Consider the following 22775-nt stretch of genomic DNA (forward strand, 5'->3'; position numbering starts at 1 on the left):
ACAGCTTCTTAGAAGTATACCCAATGGAGTTGTAAACCTAATTCAGTGTTAATTTTATATATATGTAATCATTCATCCAACATCCAGATTTGCTGTAAAGGAGAGTTCTCGTCAGACATTCAGGGGTATCTATTCTTTGTCAGGTGACTTGGAATATTTTGCACGTTTGGTCAGAGGGCCTTGTTTTAGCTCTGTATCAGTTTTCTGAGATAGTAACTTTACTGATTCTGCTGTTAAAGTAGTTAGTTTGGTGGAAATAACCTCCTGTGTTATTAAAAGCACAATTGTCTTTAAAACAAGAGTAGGCTTAGAGATATAAAGCTTAGTTTGAGTTCCAGCTCAGATACATGCTTTCTTACTGGGGGCAAGTTACATCACTTCTGCTGATTTCCTCATTCTTAAAATGTGAACAATGACAACCTATGCCATTAGGTTGTGAAGCTCAAATGAGAGAATGTATGTGAACATACTTTGAAAACATCATATGGCAGCACTTTGTGAATAATTATTAGTTATTGGCCATAAACCAGGAGACAGCCTAAAAACACTATGTCCTATAATGAAGAGTTGAGTTATAATGGATCTCTAGTGTTTTTAGGCTATCATTCATGTTTAAAAAATTTTGGTACTAGAGTTTATCATGTTGGATGATAGCATCTGCTGGTTAAGTCTTGAGTTGTTTGGATTTGTTAAACTTTATCAGTAACTCAAATTACAGGAGACCAGGTATCAGTATCTGAATATAGAGTTTGTTTTTTATAGATATGAGGGAAATTCTTCTTGGTCAAGTTGTAGAGTGGTAACTGAGGATAGTGTGTGATCCCAGAACAGAGAATACTAAAAAATTGCTGAGAAAAAGGTGAGAGAAAAAAATTAAACAGCCAACTTCTAGATAATAGACTTGAAAGTAAATACTGAAAAATGCTATACCTAGTTACAGAACAGCTTTAGGTAACTTAGAGGGCATTTTCAGAACTATATATCTGAATCTTTTTCCTTTCCATGGTTTTTGTGCCATAGGGAAATTGCAGCAGTATAGTGTGAGGATGGAAGTATGATTTTGGAACTTTTCAGGGTAGTGTTGTGGCTGCTTCTGCCTGTTCAGTCTCTGAATACAGATACTATACTCCCGGTACAGCAGGCTTACAGACTTAATTAATGTAGGGACTTAGTAGCCTTGTTGGAGAGATTTGATCAGTTGTATAGTAGAGAATCTGGGAAAGATGGCCTTTTACCATCTTCAGAGATGGTGAGCATTTCAAGTTGATATTCAGTCTGAGATGAACCAGTTAGTAGTTATTTTGAGGAGATGGTTATTACTTTTTGGGATAACACATCTATTTGGTATTGCCATTTTACAGTGGTTTATCTGTTAGTAAGAGTAACAAGGGTACTTGATCTCTAAACAGAGGGAATATCTTCAATTAAATACAGAATTTAACCAAAGAGTGGGGTAGGAATTGAATGGGGACTATTACCTTAGACCGGCAAAGCAGAAGCTTGTGACCTTTTACATTGTTACTGACACAGGTACTCTTCCCTCTATGCCTGTAGCACTTCCAGCTTGTATGTGGAACAACTGTAATGATCATCACTGCTTTGTGAATCTCTCCTGCTTTTTCCCAGAATTCTAGAGCTTTCTGATGCTCTGCCTGAATTACCTCATACTCTGAAGTTACCAGGCTTACCTCTGTTTCCCAACAAGTTTCTTATTTCTTTAGTGTTGCTAATTTTAGGTAGGTATGAAGGAAGGCTGCCTTAAGAATAAGGCTTATCCCTGCATGAAGGAGATATTTGTATTTTGAAAGGGAGAGAAAAGAATCTAATACAGTATTTAGTGAGCACTTACTATGTGTCAGGTCTTTTGCTAAATATTTTGTATATATTATCTCATTTTATCTTTGCAACAGAAGTGTTATCAAGAAACCGATGCTTGGAGAAGCTAAATAATATCCCTAACGTTATATAGTGGTTCTTATTATCTGCAGTTTCACTTTCTACAGTTTCAGTTACCTATGGTCAAATGTGGTCTGAAAATGTTAAGTACAAAATTCAAGAAATAAACAATTTATAAGTTTTAAATTGCATGCCGTTCTGAGTAGCATGATGAAATCTTGTGCTGTCCTACTCTGTCCCAACCTGGATGTGAATCATCCCTTTGTCCAGCGTCTCCATGCTGTAGATGCTCCCTGGCCCATTAGTTACTTACTAGCCGCCTCAGTGATCGGGTGTTGTGATATTGCAGTGCTTATTTTCAGGTAACCCTTATTTTATTTCATAATGGTCCAAAGCGCAAGAGTAGTGTTGCTCGCATATTGTTATAATAGTTCTATTTTATTGTTGTTGTTAATTTCTTACTGTGACTAATTTGTAAATTAAACTTTATCATAGGAGTGTATATATAAAGAAAAACTGGCTGGGCGCTGTGTCTCATGCCTATAATCCCAGCATTTTAGGAGGCCAAGGCAGGCAGATTACTTGAGGCCAGGAGTTCAAGACCAGCCTGGCCAACGTGGTGAAACCCTGGCTCTACTAAAAATACAAAAATTAGCCAGGCGTGGTGGCATGTGTCTGTGGTTTCAGCTACTTGGGAGGTTGAGACATGAGAATCGCTTGAGCCCGGGAGGTGGAGGTTGCAATGAGCCGAGATTGCACCACTGCAGTCCAGCCTGGATGACAGAGGGAGACTCTGTCTCAAAAAAAAAAAAAAAAAAAAAAGCTGGGCATGGTTGTGTGTGCCTGTAGTCCCAGCTACTTGGGAGGCTGAGGTGGGAGGATTACTTGAGCCTAGGAGGTTGAGGCTGCAGTGAGCTGTGTGCTCCAGCCTGGGTGATGGAGTGAGACCTTGCCTTAAAAAGAAAAAACAAACAAACAAAAAAAAATGGAAAACATAGTCTATATGTTTATATAGACTATGTTATATAAACATATAGACTATGTTATAGGATTTGGTACTGTCTGTGGTTTCAGGCATCCACTGGGAGTCTTGGAATGTATACCTCTCAGAGGAGGGATTACCACTGTGCAGTGAATGAATAGCAAGAGCCAGTGTCTAAACAAAGGTCTTTGACTTTAGAGTTTTGGTTCTTTTTGAAATTAATGTGAAAGACATTTGTGAGTGTGTGTATGTGACATCTGTGTTGATGATTCTGAAATGTAGCTACCTGTTAACCTATTTATAAACTAGATTGCTGGAAAATAAAGTGCCTAGATCAGTCAAGCCACTGATCATTTGTCTCCCTTGCCTTCTCTTGTGTAGTTCTGTACCCATGGAGTTATAATTTAATAATAATTATCTATCTATTGTATGGGTTGTTTAGTGGGTTGAATAGTGGCCCACCTCCCCAACCCCAGAAGATGTCCTATAAAATTGTTAGGAGAAAACACAGAGGTAAATCTTTATGACTTTGGATTTGGTGAAGGATTCTTAGATATGACACCAAGAGCATGAGCAACAAAATGACAAATAGGTAAATTGGACTTTATCAAAATTAAAAACTTGTGCTCCAGAGAACACCATCAATAAAGTGAAAAACAATTCACAGAATGGGATAAAATATTTGCAAATCATATATCTGATAAGGAATTTGTATCTAGAATATATGAAGAAGTCTTACAACGCCAACATAAGACAAGTAACTCAATTAAATGGGCAAAGGATTTTAATAGACATTTCTCCCAGGAAGATATATGAATGGCCAGTAAACATATGAAAAGATGCTCAACATCATTAGGCATCGTAGAAACGTAATCAGAACAGCCGGGTGAGGTGGCTCATGCCTGTAATCCCAACAGTTTGGGAGGCCGAGGCAGGTGGATCCCTTGAGGTCAGGAGTTCAAGACCAGCCTGGCCAATATGATGCAACCCCGTCTTTACTAAAAATGCAAAAAAAATTAGCCGAGCGTGGTGGTGCGCACCTGTAATACCAGCTACTCAGAAGGCTGAGGTGGGAGAATTGCTTGAACCCAGGAGGTGGAGGTTGCAGTGAGCCGAGATTGCCACCACTGCACTCCAGCCTGGGCGACAGAGTAAGACTCTGTCTCAAAAAAAAAAAAAAAAAAAAAATCAAAACCATGAGACACACCCACTAGAATCTAGATTAAAAAGTTAGATAACAAAATGTGTTTGTGAGGTTGTAGAAAAATTGGAGCCCTCATACACTACTAGTGGAAATGTAAAAATGGTACAGCCACTTTGGGAAAGAGTTTGGGAGTTCCTCAAACAATTAAACGTTTAGAATTATGCCATGACCCAGCAATTTCACACCTAGCTATATACCCAAGAGAAATAAAAAATTTGTATCCACACGGAAACGTGTATTTAGCAACATTATTCATAATCACGAAAAAGTGGAAACAACACAAAAATCTATCAGCGGATAGAATGTCCAAACAAAATGTGTTATATCCATACAATGATGATTATTCAGTAATAAAAAGAAATGAAGTACTAATATTTGCTGCAACATTGATAAACCTTGAAAGCATGCTGTGTGAAGGAAGCCAGTCACAAAAGACCGCATACTATAGACTTTTCCTGAAAGTCCAGAATAAGGAAGTCTATATAGAGACACAAAGTAGATTAGTGGTTGCTTAGCGCTGGGGAAGAGGGAAAGTTGGGCATAGAGGAATGATAGCTAATGCATATAAGATTTCTGGTTTTTTTTGTTTGTTTGTTTTTTAAATGGAGTCTTACTCTGTCACCAGGCTGGAGTGCAGTGGTGCGATCTTGGCCTACTGCAACCTCCACCTCCTGGGTTCGAGTGATTCTTCTGCCTCAGCCTCCCGAGTAGCTGTGACTACAGGCACACGCCACCACGCCCAGCTAATTTTTTTTTTTTTTTTTTTTAGATGGAGTCTTGCTCTGTTGCTCAGGCTGGAGTGCAGTGGCGCAATCTTGGCTCACTGCAACCTCCGCCTCCCGGGTTCAAGCAATTCTCCTGTCTCAGACTCCTGAGTAGCTGAGATTACAGGCACATGTCACTACGTGTGTCTAATTTTTGTATTTTTAGTAGAAATGGGGTTTCACCATACTGACTAGACTGGTCCCGAACTCCTGACCTCAGGTGATCCACCCGCCTTGGCCTCCCAAAGTGCTGAGATTATAGGTGTGAGCCACCGCGCCCAGCCAATTTTTTGTATTTTTAGTAGAGACCGGGTTTCACCATGTTGGCCAGGATGGTCTCAATCTCTTGACCTCGTGATCTGCCCGTCTCGGCCTCCCAAAGTGCTGGGATTACAGGCGTCAGCCACCATGCCTGGCCAAGTTTCTTCTTGAAAAGATTCTAAAATTGATTGTCATCATGGTTGCGTATATCTGTGAATATGTTAACAGGGCCTTTGGTACACTTTAAATGGGTGAATTGTATGCGAATTATATGTCAGTGAAGCTATTAAAAAAGATATATTCAAGTTCTAACTCCTAGTACCTGTGAATGTGACCTTTTTGGAAACAGGGTCTTTGACGATCCAAAGTTAAGATGAGATCATCATGGATTTAGGGTGGACCCTAAAGCTAATGACAAGTGTCCTTACCAGAGACAGAAAAGAAGACACAGAGACACAGAGGGGAAGGCCATATGAAGATGAAGGCAGACATTAGAGTTATGCTGCTGCCAGCCAAGGAATATCAGGAGCCATCAGAAGCTGGAAAAGGCAAAGACGGATCTTCCCTTTGAGCCTTTGTGGGGAGTGTGTCTCTCTTGACACCTTGATTTCAGACTTCTGGCCTCCAGAGCTGTGAGAGAGTAAATTTCTGTTGTTTTAAGCGACTGTGCTCGTGGTAACTTGTTGCAGCAGCCGTGGAAAACTAATGCAACAAACATTGGGAATCTGTAAAATGTGTAGGTTTTGAATCTTTCTTTACCACTTAGTATCTGTGCAATCTTGGGCAAGTTTTTCAGTGTCTCTATAAGCTTGTTTCCACATGTATGAAGGATAATCATACTGTTTCCATAGAGTTGTTATAGGGATTAAGTGAGTTAATTATGCGTGGAGCTTAAAGTAGCATTTGGCACATATTAATCACTGTATGTTAATGTTAACTATAAATTAGTTTCTGTATGCCTTAGTTTCACCTCTGCTGTACACAGCTGTTCCTCTTCTCATGCTGTCCATTCAACTGGTAGTATCAGATATTCTCCTCTTTTTTGTGAAGAAAAGTTACTTTTTATTGCTCTAATCATTATGGGTTAAGGCTACTGTAGACTACCTTAGCAAAACGGGATAGGACCTTCATTAAGTCACTAACAGATGTTTCTCGAGAACTTTCTATGTGCCAGGCACTGGGAATATAGCTCAGAACAAGATAGTCGCAGTCCTTGCCTTTAGGGACCAATAGGCGGTGTTAGATTATCAAATTACACAAATATGTGATACCAAACTGTGATAAGTCTAAAGAAAAAGTAAAAGGTCCCATTAGTTTTTAATAAAATATGTGTTACATTAGGTGAGAGGGTGGTTAGGGGAATTCTCTCTAAAGACTAGACATTTAGGCAGACAGCAAAAGAATAAGTAGGATTTATCCAGATTAAGAATGAGGACAAAGGAGCAATTTCCTCAAAAAGTGGAGCCTCAGTCTTTGCTGAATGCTTTTACTCTAGGTCAACAGAGATAGCTTGAGTAACTACCGAATGTCTAGTAGTTTACCTAATGCTGTTGGGGAATAAAACAGGTTGAGTTGGATGTGACAAGGTGTTGGATATGTCTTAGGTGGCAAGACCAACTAATACTGCAAGGAAGTTTCTATTGTAATTTGACTATAATTAAGTGCTAAGGCACTTTTTGAGGAAGAAAAAAATAAGCAACTCTTAAGGATCATTTCATTTCTGATAGGAAATTACAGGAAGATTGCATATAGTCTTTACTCACCCAACAAAGATTGTATTATCTTTATAGTCTGAAATGAAAGTCATGAAGGACAAGGTCTCCAAGATTCCTGCATAAAAATTTGAGGGTTCCAGGACACAGACTCAGTTACTGGGTTTTACTTTTTCTTCTTCCTTGCAATATGTCACTGGGTGTGAAGAAGGAAAGAAGGTGGGTTCTGGGTCGGTGCTCCTCCCAGATTAGTGAATAGCGAAGACTTAGCTTCTTGTGTGCAGTTGCCACTCCTCTCCCAATACACAGTGGGGAAAATTCTGTGTGTGGTTCACCCTGAGGCAGGAAGCCTGGAAGACAGAATCTTCTTGCCTCTCTTCCTCACATCTCTCATTCTCTTAAGCATCTTGACTCTAAGAGGTCCTCTGAGTATTGATTTTAACAGCAGTGGAAGGTAGGACAATGTAAAATTCAGATGAATGAAGTGAGAAAGGTAAAGGGTGAAAAAGCTTTGGTCCTGAGGGAAACAGAAAATGAAAGCATTTGTTGATAAATGATTTACGTTGGCAGCTTAGAAAATGTTTTGAACAGTGGCCATGTCATCAGAACAAGTGTGATTTCCTAAGAGCACTACTTTAAAAGGTAATATTAATTTGGATGAATACGTTCTGATATATTAAAATGTCAACATTCTTATTTCATAGCTATGTTTAGTTTTTTAAAATGTCGAATAAAAGAAAAAACGAATTTCATTCTATTACTATGAGGCCAAGACGTGACTTGAGATGAGTTGGAAAAGTATGTGTGAAACCTTGAAACTTTTTGCCACAATAGTGCCCTGAAGGGTTTAAAGGTTAAAAAATTCAGCGTATATTTGAGTTGACTCATACATTTTTAAGGACGGGTGTCCATTTCCTCCCTCTATGTTACTATATCAAGTCAAGCTGATGAAGTGAGAGCCAAAGAAAACAAGCCCATCCCCCAACACCCCACCAAGATTGTAGAAATGCTGGTTAGTTGATTTCTAATGTCAACTGTTCTTTCAGTGAGAGATTTGCAGGGAAGAAAATCAGATGTTGTTTTGAAGAAGTGCTTTTCTTTTTTTGAAAGCAAAAACTGAGAATTTATTGTGTCATGTATTGGAAGAGTTGGGGAGTGGCCTGACCTCTGGCAGAGCTGAATTTGGTGACATAGATATAGCTAGATTCTTTTCTTTTCTCTTTGTCTCTTGAGTCTGCTTTTCTCCGTCAGGCTCCTCTCTCCCTTCAAGGTGCAAGATGGTCACCTGCAGTTCCAGGTGAAGAAATGTTTTAGAATATTATGACCCTGGAGGCTTTTCTTCAAGCTTTAGTAAAACCGTAGTCATGCACCTCATAAGGATGTTTTGGTCATGGACTGCATACATAAAGGTGGTCCCATAGGATTATAATAGAGTATTTTTACTGTACCTTTTGTATGTATAGATCATTAAATGTACAAATCCTTACATTATGTTACAGCTGCCTTCAGTATTCAGTACATTAACGTTGCTGTACAGGTTTGTAGCCTGGAAGAAATACACTGCACCGTGAAGGTCTATAAGTGCTCTCTCTGATGTTCGCACAACATGAAATAGCCTAACAACTGTCAACCTTATTAAAATAGTGATTCAGAAACTGTGATTAGGTATAGAGTTTATTCAGTCCCAAAAGGTGGAAAATGGCCACCTGGAAGCATAAATTCAAGTTGCCTTGAATATATATGATTAGCAGATGTTACAAGTGATTTTGTTTGTTCATTTCTTTTGAGACAGGGTCTCTCTCTGTCACCCAGGCTGGAATGCAGTGGCAGGATCATGGCTTACTGCAGCCTCAACCTCCCAGACTCAAGTGATCCTCCTGCCCCTGCCTCCCAAGTAGTTGGGACCACAGGCGTGCACTACCATGCCCAGCCAATTTTTGTATTTTTGTAGAGACAGGGTTTTGCTTTGTTGCCCAGGCTGGGCTTGAACTCCAGGGCTCAAGTGATCAGCCCGCCTTGGCCTCCCAAAGTGTTGGGATTACAGGTGTGAGCCATTGCACCTGCCCCCAGGTGGGTTTTTAAGGAAAAAAGAAGAGGCAGTTCTTAAGTTGTTTACCAAGAGTTTACATTAACATAAATTATTAATTGGCTGTACATTGTTCTTTGTATTCCAAATTCTAGGAATATGACAATAATAAGTGAGGCAGCTAGTCAGGAACAAAAATGCCTTTAAGCAATTGCCACTGGGCACGGAGGGTGGCGGTGACCAAAGTCCTATGCTCACGTCTCTCTGGGCCTGATAAATTTTGCAAACCTCACATAGCTCAGACTGCTCTAAGTTATTTTTCTTTTCTCACAATGCATTTCTCAAAACGTATCTCTTTTGCTTGACTGTACATGGATTATTAGGGAAATAAAAACTTTGATAAGTTTAATATGTTTTATATGACTACTTAATAGCTTGTTTATGCCTTTAAGTGTTAACCTATTCTGATAGGGCATTTATAATTGGTTGAACTTGTTATTTGTGGTCATTTTCATAAAATATGTGGACATTTCCTTATCCCTTTATTTTTTTTAATTTAAAAACAATCAGAGGGAAGTTTTTATTATATAAGCATTTATTAAAATAAGTTGGGCAGAATGATGGACTCAGAAAATGAGTGTGTTTGTAGGGCAGCCTCCAAGGCCCACAGGAAGCTTGCAGTTGATGTTTTTTAACGTTTAGGTTCAGGGGTAATGTGCAGGTTTGTTATGTAGGTAAATTGCATGTCACAGGAGTTTGGTGTACAGATTATTTTGCCACCCAGGTAATAAGCATAGTACCTGGCAGGTAGTTTTTTGATCCTCACCCTCCCTCCCTCCCTCCCCCCTCAGGTAGTCCCAAGTGTCTGTTGTTCCTTTCTTTGTGTCCATGTGTACTCAGTGTTTTGCTCCCACTTACGAGTGAGAACATGTGGTATTTGGTTTCTTTCCCTGGATTAGTTTGCTTAGGATAATGGCCTTCAGCTCTATCCATGTTGCTGTAAAGGTCATGATCTCATTCTTTTTTATGGCTGCGTAGTATTTCATGGTGTATATAGACCACATTTTCTTTATTCAGTCTACCATTGATGGGCATTTAGGTTGATTCCGTGTCTTTGCTATTGTGAATAGTGCTATGATGAACATACGGGTGCATGTGTCTTTATGGTGAACTGTTTATATTCCTTTGGGTATGTACCCAATAATGGGATTGCTGGGTTGAATGGTAATTCTGCTTTGAGTTCTTTGAGAAATCACCACAGTGCTTCCAAAGTAACTCATCTAATTTGCATTCCCACCAGTGGTGTATAAATGTTCCTTTTTCTCTGCAACCTTGCCAGCATCTGTTATTTTTTGACTTTTTAATAACAGCCATTCTGACTGGTGTGATATTGTATCTCATTGTGGTTTTGATTTGCATTTCACTAATGATTAGTGATGTTCAGCATTTTTTCATATGCTTGTTGACTGTGTGTATGTCTTTTTTTGAAAAGTGTCTGTTCATGTGCTTTGCCTACTCTTTAATGCAGTTGTTTGGTTTTTGCTTGTTGATTTAAGTTCCCTATAGATTTTGGGTAGTAGACCTTTGGGGGATGCATAGTTTGCAAACATTTTCTCCCATAAGGTAGGTTGTCTGTTTACTTTTTGTTGATAGTTTCTTTTGCTGTGCAGAAGCTCTTTAGTTTAATTAGGTCCCATTTGTCAATTTTTGTTTTTGTTGCAATTGCTTTTGGTATCTTTGTCTTGAAATCTTTTCCAGGTCCTATGTCTAGAAACAGTATTTCCCAGGTTATCTTCCAGGGTTTTTATAGCTTTAGGTTTTACATTTAAGTCTTTAATCCACCTTGAGTTGAATTTTGAGTATGGTATAAGGAGGGGTCCAGTTTCAGTTGTTTGCATATGGCTAGCCAGTTATTCCAGCACCATTTAGTGAATAGGGAGTCCTTTCCTTGTTGCTTTTTTTTTTTTTTTTGACTTTGCCAAAGATCAGATGGGTATAGGTGTGCAGCGTTGTTTCTGGACTCTATTCTGTTCCATTGGTCTGTGTGCCTGTTTTGTTCCAGTACCATGCTATTTTGGTTACTGTAGCCCTGTAGAAAAGTTTGAGTTTGAAATTGGGTAACATGATGCCTCCAGCTTTGTTCTTTTTGCTTAGGATTGCCTTGACTATTTGAGCTCCTTTTTTGGTTCCATATAAATTTTAAAATAGTTTTTTTCTAATTCTGTGAAGAATGTCGTTGGTAGTTTGATAGGAATAGCCTTGAATCTATAAATTGCTTTGGGCAATATGGCCATTTTAACAAAATTGATTATTCCTATCCATGAGCATGGAATGTTTCTCCATTTGTTTGTATCATCTCTGATTCCTTTGAGTAGTATTTTGTAATTCTTGTTATAGAGATCTTTCACCTCTCTGGTTAGCTGTATTCCTGTATTTTATTCTTTTTGTGGCTATTGTGAATGGGATTGTATTCTTGATTTGGCTCTTGGCTTGATTGTTGTTGGTATATAGGAATGTTAGTTATTTTTGCACATTGATTTTGTGTCTTGGGACTTCACTTAGGGAGATTCGGGCTGAGACTATGGGGTTTTCTAGATATAGGGTCATGTCTGCAAACAGAGATAGGTTGACTTCCTCTCCTCATATTTGAGTGCCTTTATTTCTTGCCTGATTGCTCTGGCCAGGACTTAAGTACTATGTTGAATAGGAGTGATGAGATGGGGCATCCTTGTCTGGTTCCGGTTTTCAAGAAGAGTGCTTCTACCTTTTGCCCATTCAGTATGATGTTGGCTGTGGGTTTGTCATAGCTTATCCCTTTATTCGTGTTTCTGTTGGAAACAGATGCATCATTTCAACTTTTAGCATCTTTTTAAAAAACATAACTGATAATAATGATCAGATCTTAATATTTTAGAAATTTTGAATCAATAAATTGTGAATGTAGTGATTTAAAAACATAAACCCCGGAACCAAACTGTCTGGGCTCAAATCTCAGCTCTGCCATTTGCTAGCTGTGTGACTTCAGATTACTTAACCTTTCTCTGCTTACATTTCTTATTCTTATATAAAATGGGGATGATAAGAGTACCTTTCTCTTAGCCCAAAAGAACCTGGCACGTAGAAAGTACCATTACTGCTGCTGCTGCTATTATTGTATCTATGCCATATTTCTCCAAAATCTTTATTCTCCAACACACCCCAAACATCGCTGTCTCAGCTGCATTATTGAGTCCAGAATATGTTGAAAGAGAATCATAGATGTATTTTCGTTCTTGATTATAGCCAAAAGGCCAAGAAGTGATATGTAGACATATTTCTAAATGAAAGAATGAAAATACAAATTAAAACCAAACTAGGAGGTAAAGTGATTTGACAGCATTCCTGTTTAAGAGTCTACTCTGCACTGCCCCTTCTGACCCACCTTTATTTTGCAGAAGATACTGGTTTTTCTTTTTAACTTAAGCCTTAGCATCAAGGACATGCGACTTGTGCTTCGTTTTCATTGTCTAGGATTTTCCTTGGAGATGCTGCTGATCTATGCCAAAAGTCTGGGATGTATGCACCACTTCTGTGTGAGTTTCTTCTGATTGAACTAGGCTTAATTAGATTCTCTTTTCTTTTGTTTTCTCTTTAAAAACTTGGAAACCATTTTGTTGTTCCTGAGTTGTAAGGCTGAACATGTTTGCTTAAGTAAATCTCTTGGGATCTAATCTGGCATCCACTCAGGTCTTGTTAAATGAGAGCTTTAAAAGCCTCTTGCTGAGTGGGCTCCATCGTTGTTGACCAAATGTTTCAAGATGTAGGCACAAAGCGCTTTTGTCAGTTTTTCAAGTGTAGTGTAATTTTGAAGTAATTGTGCTTTTCTATTTTTAAAGTATTTAAAAAGTACTTTTAAAGAGTACTTTTAAAGATTAAAAAACACAGGAGTGGCAAGTTTAACAAGATCACGTTCTTCTTGTTTCTTTATAAATTTCTGTTACCCATCTGGTTTACTTGGAAGCAATGCTGAACTTATGTGACTGTTTTATCTAGAAGAGGCAGCAAGATTTTTCTCTTCATGTAAAGCAACTAGGTAACATTTGTCTTCTTCCAATGGATATGTAAAAAGGGGATGTAGTCCCTTCAGATTACTCTTGGTTCTTCACCCCCCTCCTCATGCTGCAAAGCAGATTTTTTTGTTATTAAACATTTTTAATTTATTTTAGCAGATTTTTAATTTATTCAGTCCTCTGCTCTTTATATTACACACCCACCATTGATGCATACTGGCATACAGGTAAATCAAAGTCTAATTCAGAGAAATTGGCTGCAAGAATTCTTAAAGACTATATTGTGGTTTACACAGAAACCAATTTCCTGTAGTCAAAATTGAGAAAATAGAAGAGTAGAATTATCTTAATTCATAATACTATAAGTATGAGGCAGTTGGAATTAGCAGGAGATCTGTCTGTGGCAGCCTTGACAATCAGAGCAGAGCCATGTCCCAGAGTCAGCCAGGCCAATGACCATCCCCAGTTATGGAGGTGTTGAAAACCTGCATGGTGAAAGTCCTGCAAATGCTGTACATTGTGCTGAATCCTCACGTGCTTCCAGTCCCCTCAGCCCTTTTTCATGGGAACCATACCTTAGAACTTGAGATTACTAAATATGAAAAATATCTCTGTCTAACTTTCCTTTTTACTTTGGAGATAGGAACCCTGAGAGGTAACCCAAATCACTGTTTTTATTTTATAGATTTGGAAACTGAAGCTGGAGATGTTACAGAGTTTACACAAAATCACCCATGACTTCTTGGCTGAGCTGCAACTAAACCCGGGTCTCTGGCTTCCCAAATTAGTGTTCCTTTCACTGATCCATGCTGTCTTTGTTTATCCATTCAATTAGCAAATGTAATTGAAGGACTCTAATTAGTTTGGCTTCTAAAGGCTTTTGTAGTTGATGTCAGACTGGCAACAAGGTTGGTTTTTTTTTCCTCCCAGCTTTTGAGTTGTGGCCAGATTTTGTCAGTCAATTATTTCAGGGTCTTGAAGTCATCACATGGATGGTGAGATTATTTGAATGTCTGTTTATCTGTCTGATAAACATGCCTTTGTAGTACAAATTAGAGACTGTTAGGATGTACCAAATATATATATATATATATACACACACACACACACACACACAGAGAGAAAGAGAGAAAGTGTGTGTTATTAGGTGCCTTTGTAGTACAAATTAGAGACTATTAGGATGTACCAAATATATATATATATATATACACACACACACACACAAACACAGAGAGAGAGAGAGTGTGTGTTATTAGATATAGAGCAGTTGTGGCCAGTACAGTGGTGACATTCCAGCTATCACTACTGTTGTGTGTTTTTTCCGGGCCTGTGAGCTTTGACACTACTTTCCTATATAATTGAGGGGTTAGCAGTATTCTGGCAATGCAACCATCTCAAGAAGCAGATGCTAGGGATGCAGGGGGCTGATTGGCCACCCCATGCACTTGGCAAGTGCCTGAATTGGCACTGCCAGTTCATGGGATTGAGAAACTTGGAGATGTGAAACATCCGTAGACCTGTGAGCTAATTGTTGGTGCCCTTCAGGGCCCCTCTAAAGGAGTTATGTAGATGGAATTTAATTTCTTTCAGTGGGAGAGAACTCAGTTCCTAAGAGGGAGTTGAAATTAACTCTTAGACCTCGGGTCTTACTGATGTCCCTTAAAGGTCTAGAAGGATGGAGCTGCAATAGAAGGAAAGTATGCCATTGTTTTGCATTGTGTTTATTAGAGTAGGATGAACAAATGGGACTAAGTAACATATTTTTGGTATAGTATAGGAGTAGAGAAGTATGACTACTACAACTTTTTTTGACTACTACAACTTTTTTTTTCTTATTTCACTGAGCTCTATTTTTCTTGAGTAAACTTGAACTGTTTGCTAGGAAATAGGTGCCTCTTCTAGAGTCTCAATATTTATGAAGGTGTAGGAAAGGTTTTCATGCAACTTAAGCACTTATTTCTTTGTAATTTGATGGAAAATTTTTTAATTTTTAGAATTATTTATAGCAAATCCTCATTATATATCAAAATATACAGGTTGAATGTATCTCATTGTAGATTATAAAATGCTGCATTGTCTTTAGAGTGAAACATTAAAAGAGAATATCTTTTTTTGTTTGTTTTAGGGTCTGAGATATTTCATAATATCATTTCCTAGCTTGTTAATACACAATATGCCAGGATACTTGATTTACTGAAATTTTAAAGAGTGACTTATGAAACTGCTTTTTGTTAAAGCTACATTTATCCTGAATTTGATTTAGAAGCTGATAGTCTCTTGTGGAAAATTGAAATGTAATTACTTCTAGCTCTTAATATTTAGATTACACACTCTGTTTGGCTTCCTATTCTTTTACTTTCATCAAATGCACATAAAATATAAAAAGAAAATGTGTAAACTTCTACCACATGAAAAGCAGAGGCATTCCTATTTGTAAGATGCTTACATGTCTCTTCACATTTTCTAGTAGAAATACGTTTCTACATGCATAAGGTGTGTAGAAATATGTCAGTTTTTACATATGTAACTCATTCTGGAGAGAAATCCTCAGTAATCTGCCTGATCGTCTTTTGTCTTTTTTTAACGAAGAGAAAAAAGGCTTTGCACAAGATGTTGTGACAGTTGGGATGCCGGATTTCTTTTTTTTTTTTTTTAAAGAGAGGTCTCGCTCTGTTGCCCAGGCAAGCTGGAGTATGGTGGCGCAATCATAGCTCATTGTAACCTCCAACACCTGGGCTTAAGTTATCCTCCTCCCATCTTAGCCTCCCAAGTAGCTGGGACTACTGATGCGCACCACTACACCCAGCTAATTTTTCTATTTTTTGGTAGAGATGGAGTCTCACTGTGTTACCCAGACTGGTCTCCACCTCCTGGGTTCAGGCAATCCTCCTGCTCTGGCCTCCCAAAGTGCTGGGATTACAGGCATGAGTCATTGTGCCCAGCTGATTCTTTCTATTAAAGGAGAGTTTGAGTCAAGGAGAGAGCTCCTGGTCTCTCCTGACCTCTTTGGTTGCCAGTTGGCTGGCCAGGTTTATCAAGGTGAATATGTAGAAAAGAGCCAGAGAGCTGGGGGTGGGGGATGTGAGTAGCAGTGCCTCTACTCATGCATGCACCTAAACAAACAGGATAGCGCAATTTTCCTTTGCAGTATGTTCATGGTCATTATTAAAGCAGAAATGAGGGGTGAGAGAGTGCCCTGATGCCTATTCATATATCTTTATTCTGTATGTAGTTTCCACATAGGTTTCGGTAGCTCATACTGTTAGCCTTCCTGGTGGTACTTGCAGTCATTGTAGTAAGTGTTTATGTCCTTGTCCTGACCTTTTCTTTTCTGAAACAGACTTTTCTTTTCTGAAACAGATATTTTCTTCTTTTTTTTTTTTGTTTGTTTGTTTGAAAATAAAGACTGGAGGATGGTGGGGATTGGGACTTGAGATTTTGTTAGGGGATTTTGCTGCCCACCAAATCACTAATGAATCCTACAGTTGAGTTACCAGCGTTGTTGTACTGGAATATTTTTCCTAGTCAAAGTGTATACCAAAGATTATGCTGTTTAGGAATCCAACTTGGAAGAACCCATGAGAAGTGTGTCTGTTCCCAGGACTGCTGGGTTTTGCCCTTTTACCCTCAACTCCCTTCACACTTTTAAAAATAAACGATAGATTTGATTTCACAGAAACTGCATCTGTATATGTATAATGATGTGCCTTTATTTTGGGCAGTAAGCTTTTTTTTTTTTTTTTTTGGTAATTCACAAACAAGGATTAGTCTTTATGCACTGTCACTGTTATAGGCATGCATGAAAAGTGGAGCCTGTTTGTGCTCTAGAAACTGCTTACATTTTAATTTAAATAATGTGCCTTTGCAATTTTTTTTTAAAGGTAGTATCTTCCCCAGCAGATGTTGCTGAAAAAGCTGACAGAATTATTACAATGCTGCCCACCAGTATCAATGCAATAGAAGCTTATTCCGGAGCAAATGGGATTCTAAAGTATGTATTTCTCACCTGTGGATATTTTCTTGTTATGATAGTTCTTGAATTTCACATGTTAGAACTATTAGGAAATTACAATTGTGTTTGTTAAACCTTTCTATACTGTTCTTATTTCATAAAGTGAATAGTGTGGTGGTTTTCTCATTGTAAAAGGTTTATTTTTTCACTGAAGTCAAGTATGTGACAATATGTATAAAGTTTTTTGGTTTTGTTTCTTTCCTTTAACTCTTGCGTTAAACTTACCCTTTCACTAGTAACATGTTTAAGAGACTTTTAAAGCTTACATTTTAAACTGCAACTATTAATAATATAATTTTCTTACAGCTTATAATAGCCAAACATTGGAAAGAACATCATTGTTTATATATGAAAAAAAGTTATATGTCCTGTGGGTTAGTACATTTGTAGTAAGAACTTTGGGAAGTTGGAATTAAAGGTTAGCAGTAGCTCTTTAACCCATTTATGTCAGAGGTTGCAAATTTTTTTGTGAAAAATCAGACCTTGGCAATGACCTTGAGCAGTAGGATGTAAATAACTCCCACAAACTTAGTGTAAATGGAACACTAGGCATAAATGGGTTAAGTAAAATAAAGTTTAGGTCAGTTTCCTAATCAGTGCCTGTCTTCCCTGGCTCTGAGAAACCTTTTGGTTAATTGCTGCTTATTGCCAAACCCTTGCGGTTATGTTAGGATGATAGTGATTGAATTCCCAGCTTAGTTTTCTCATGTCACCGTTTCTATTCCTAACTTATTTTGTTGTTGAATTTCAGCAAAGAGCTAGAGCAAACTGGTAGACATTGTAGTCACAAGAAGGGCTAAAAGAAAGGGTTTAATTTCAGGAAACTGTAATATGTGAAATTTGAAGTTTCTGGTAATTGAATTGTGTTGGAAAACTAACCAACTTGGAAGGAAGCAAAAGACACTTGGATATTAGGCAGAAAACTGATAAGATAAATGTTTAGATTTCAGGGAAGGTTAAAAGACACTCATTTTGGATGGAGCTCTCAGGGCCACAGTGTGTGTGGTCCAGAGGCATCCTAGCTGTCCTGTTACCTAGCCTGTTTCAGTTATGGTCCTGCTTTACCTCTGAAGGAAAAGTTACTAAAAACTTCTGAGGAGACATAGCCCTACGTTTGTTAATATCCTTTGCTAAGGAATATGGTGACTAGCTATCAGAACAGTTTGGTCCAGGGAGTGTTTTTAAAAAGTTTGACTTTACATTGAACTATAATTTGCTTCTTATGGGTGATTCTTTATTTTTTTCTGGGTGAGGATCGTTTCCATACACCCAGTGCATGTATAATTTTTGGGATGATTTTCCATTTGTTTAAAGGTTTAAGATCTTAAAATATTAAGATCACAGATTGATAAACTTAATTCTTATTTTTTTAGGCTAAAGAGAAACCTACATACTCTTAGAGTATGCTATTTCTCTTCTGTGAAATATACCCAACCATTGCATTTGAATTATAACAATTCATATGTCTAAAATTGTGGTTTAAACAATTTTTAATATGTATATTTTTCTTTTCTTTTTATTTTAGACGAGGTCTTGCTATGTTGCCTAGTCTGATCTCCAACCCGTGGCCTCAAGTGATCCTTCTGCCTTGGCCTCCTAGAGTGCTGGGATTACAGCCTTAAGCCACCATGCCTAGTTATGTTTAAACCATTTTGTGTGCTATTTTTTTTAATAGAAAGATTTTTCCTTTTAGTAGTTTTTATCAATGATTTTTCTGTTTTCTGCTTCAGTATTTATATTTATTCAGTTTTAATTTTCTAATCATGATTCCATGCCCTCTGGGTTAGCATATCTATAGTAAGAACTTTGGAAAGTTTGGCCAGGCACAGTAGCTCACACCTGTAATCCCACCACTTTGGGAGACCGAGGCAGGATGATTGGTTGAGCCCAGGAGTTCAAGATCAGCCTGGACAACATGGTGAGATCCCATCTCTATAAATATAAAATTTAAAACTTAGACGGGTATGGTGGCATGCACCTGTGGTCGCAGCTACTTGGGAGGCTGAGGTGGGAGACCCTGTCTTAAAGAACTTTGGGAAGTTTGAGTTAAAGGTTAGCCATACCCTTTAAATAAATTATAATTTAGGTTGGAGTTTCCTAGCTAGTGAAGATAGACACTGCCTTATAGTGTATATATATAAGTTACCCTAAAAAGCCAAAAAGACTGAGATTTCCAGATTCTTTCATATATTTTCCTTTCTACCTGTTTGATATTTTATTTAGTCGTTAAAAAGTTGCAATTATAAAATAATATGCCATCCCCAACACAAATGGCTAGATTTTAATTGCTTATGTTTATTCTTCATTGTGGAAATAACACAGATATATGAAATTTGCAGTATGGCTTGTTAAAGACAAATAAATTACTTTTTAAAGACCCAACTACTTTACAAACAAAAATTTAAGTCCTATCTAATACCCTTTTAAAGTTAATAGGTGTTTTAAATTGCTTACATCTTAGCTTCATGTTTATTATTATGGTTAGTGTGTAGTTCATCTGAAATCAGAATTTATACCATGTAGTGTATTAGGTTTTATTAGGTTTTTTTGGATCTTTTGAAAGAGTTTGGGTTTACTTTTGAAGTACAATTGATTTCAAAAAGAATATGAGATTTTTAAACCTGTTCTAATTAATAATGTTTTTAATACTAAACTAAAATCCTCCTTGATATATGGCAGCTTTTCAGCAGATTCTAATTCTGTAGGTAGTTGCATGAAATTTTTACTCAGAGTTGTAAACTAGAAATATTTTTATTTATTTACTTAGAAAAGTGAAGAAGGGCTCATTATTAATAGATTCCAGCACTATTGATCCTGCAGTTTCAAAAGAATTGGCCAAAGAAGTTGAGAAAATGGGAGCAGTTTTCATGGATGCCCCTGTTTCTGGTGGTAAGTGGTAGCTAAAATATATGCAAACCTATTTATGTTTGTCAAAAGTAGCAATTATGGTTTTGTTGTACCATATGGTTTTGTGGTAGTTATTTTTAGACTTGTTACAGGATTCTCATTAAAAATAAAAACAAACTGACATGTTATTCAGTACTCTCAAGTCTAAATAACTAACATTGTTAGTCTTAAATTCAGATAAAAAAGAGTGTCATAACTTTGAAGTGTTGTGAATTTTTGGTCCATTTACTGTGGATAGGAATACATCAGTTTTTAGAAAATTTTTTTTGGAACTAATGAAAAGAAAATCAGCTTAAATAATCCTGTAACTGTTAAAGAAATTGAACAAGTGGGAAAAAAAGAAAAACAATTGTTTCACAAGGGAGACATTGGCTCAGATCATTTTACAGATGAATATTACCAAAATTTCAAGGAGCAGATCATCTAAATTTTATACGAACTTTTCCAGAGAACAGGAAGAGAGGAAATACTTCCCAGTTCGTTCTGTAAGATCTGTATAATTCTGATATTTACACCAGATAGAAATGTTATAAAGGAGAGAAAATAAATATAGATTTATTTTAGTCATGAATGTAGATGTAAAAACTTTATATTAGCAAACTAAATCCAACCATGTATGAATGAGATTAAACACTATAACCAAGTTTCCTTTAGCCCATGTATGCTGAGATGGCTTAATTTTAGAAAATCTGTGCATATAATTTACCATATTAATATGGTTAAAAGTCATATGATTGTCTCAATTAGAAGAAAAGACCCACTAATGAAATTCTAAAAACTTACTATTAACTCATACATTAATAGCAGGTGTCTGGGTAGTTTGGAATGGCAGGATTATAGTATGGCTTCTCTGTAATTTCCAAGTTTTCCAAAATTACTGTGTAATCAGAATTACTGTGTACACATTTATATTATGTATTTGTAGCAGTATAGCAGTAGACAGCAGAATATGAATTTTATTCCAGTTACATTAAACTTGATTGTGAGCTTTAGAATTAAAAAGTAAAATATAATAATTTAAATCATTTTGTATTTTTTTTTATAAAGAACTTAATGATCTTGTAGAAGTACCTTATATCCCAAATGATTATTGAATATAGGTGGAGGAATAAATAATTGCTGGCTCTTCTGATTGTTATATTGAATTACTTAAATAAGATTTAGGTATAAAAATTTGTGATATGGTATAGGTACTTTGATTAAAAGTACCTACAAAACACTAATAAGCAGTTTTAAGGTTGGTGTTAGTGTGGTTTTTATCGGATGGAATTAATAAACTGAACAGGTCTTTCTTAGAGTGGTTCTACAGTTGAATTTGAAAATTGGTATGGTACAAATGTTCTTGCCATTGATTGATTTTCTTTGGCCTCGAGTACAACCTGAAATTATAATCTGATAATAAAAAATACCAATTTGATTTTTAAACATTATTTTAACCTTTAAAATACAATCTTATGAGACAACTTTGAAATTACTCTTTTGTTCTTATCAAGCAATTTTTAAACTTTGGTTTGTTGTTTTAGCGTACAAAAATGCTAACATAACTGAATACACCTGAATCTGCACTATGTAGTAGATTAAAAGCTTTGTGCAGGGATGATTTGTGGTAATTTGTTGGTTGACACATGATCATTATGAGGTTAACCGGTATATAATAGCAGCTTATTTATATTGGTCTTATTGTTATTACGTTTATATTTTTTAGCATGGTATGTTACAAACTGTTCCACCTTCCCACTTAAATAGGCTGGTTTAAAAATTACTGTATTTTAACTAAATAAAGTTAAACCAAAGTTGTTATAGGACCACTAGGTTTGATTGCTTGTTGCATGGTAACAGACCAGTATGCAGACACAATGGGAGTTGCAGTAGAGAAAGAGTTTAATAATTGTAGGGCAGTCAAATGAGACAGAGGAACCTTCAAATCCTCCTCCCTCCAGGGTTTGGGGATGGAGCTTGTAAAGGGTCTGAACAGGTAGGGCTAAAATGTGGGGATTGCTGATTGGTCAAGAGGCAAGGGGTGAATTCCTGGGACAGGGAGATGAAGAAACCGCATTCCTGTGCAGAGTTGGTTGGTTCCTTGGTTGAGGTCTTTAGACTGGTTGGCTTCAGCCATTCTGCTGGAATTCAGGACCTGAAAAACACCATAAGCAATTCTTGGGTAAAAAGGTCCAGTGTCAGAGATTCTGTCTATAGCAACAATGGGGGAGCAGGCGGTCAGCATGCCGCATGACCCTTGGTTAGTTACCAGCTACAGGGAAGTGGGTTGAAGTACCCTAGTGCACCCTGGTCAATGCCTGAATATAATTCTGCCTAAAGCCTGGCTTGTAGTTCTCCATCAACTCTGTGAGGGTGGTTTCAAAAGGGATGTGGGAAAAGCATGGCTTAGATACCCAAAATGGGCCCACAGTTTTATAGAAGTCCAGTGTTCATCAATCTTGAAACATGGAATCTTTGAGATCATTTGAACAAAACTTGAAGAATTCTCCCCATCCCTTTCTCCCAAGTCTTCATCTATTTCCTATTCCAGACTTTAAAAAATGCATCATGGATTTATATATAGGTACATACAAATAGAGTAGTATTCTAAAACTGTAAATGGGAACATACTATACTTCTATTATCCTATGGTTAGTATTTTAAAGAGAAGTTTTTTAAAAAAACTCAGATGAATTTAAGATAGTATTGATTTTTGAGAAGCAATTGGTTTCTTCAGTCAAGTGTTTCCCCCTACTTCCTGGTAAGTATTATTCTGGGGAGTGAAGTAAGAATTATTACTTAATCATTTTTCTAGCCTATGGAGTAACAGATGGAAAGTTTTCCTCAGGTTTCATTTTGATACTTATTAGACCCACTGTGTAATGGCTCCTGCGTACATTATCCTTATTAGAAAGAATACAATTGTATTTAAGTGCTATATGACTTCTTTTAAAAATCGAAAGTAAGTAATGCTTAAACTGTT

At 37.1% G+C, this 22775-nt stretch overlaps 1 protein-coding gene across 2 annotated transcripts in view; it reads left to right on the forward strand.

The window, feature by feature from the left end:
* Positions 1 to 22775, forward strand: part of HIBADH (3-hydroxyisobutyrate dehydrogenase) — a 143256-nt gene that overhangs the window by 13341 nt on the left and 107140 nt on the right. For both annotated transcript variants that reach the window (XM_009242927.4, NM_001135455.1), the window contains 2 exon segments: positions 16776 to 16885; positions 19674 to 19795. In XM_009242927.4, the coding sequence (XP_009241202.2) occupies positions 16776 to 16885; positions 19674 to 19795 (232 nt within the window).

This window comes from Pongo abelii, chromosome 6 (genome assembly GCF_028885655.2).
Source record: "Pongo abelii isolate AG06213 chromosome 6, NHGRI_mPonAbe1-v2.0_pri, whole genome shotgun sequence".
In the NCBI taxonomy this organism is placed as follows: domain Eukaryota; kingdom Metazoa; phylum Chordata; class Mammalia; order Primates; family Hominidae; genus Pongo; species Pongo abelii.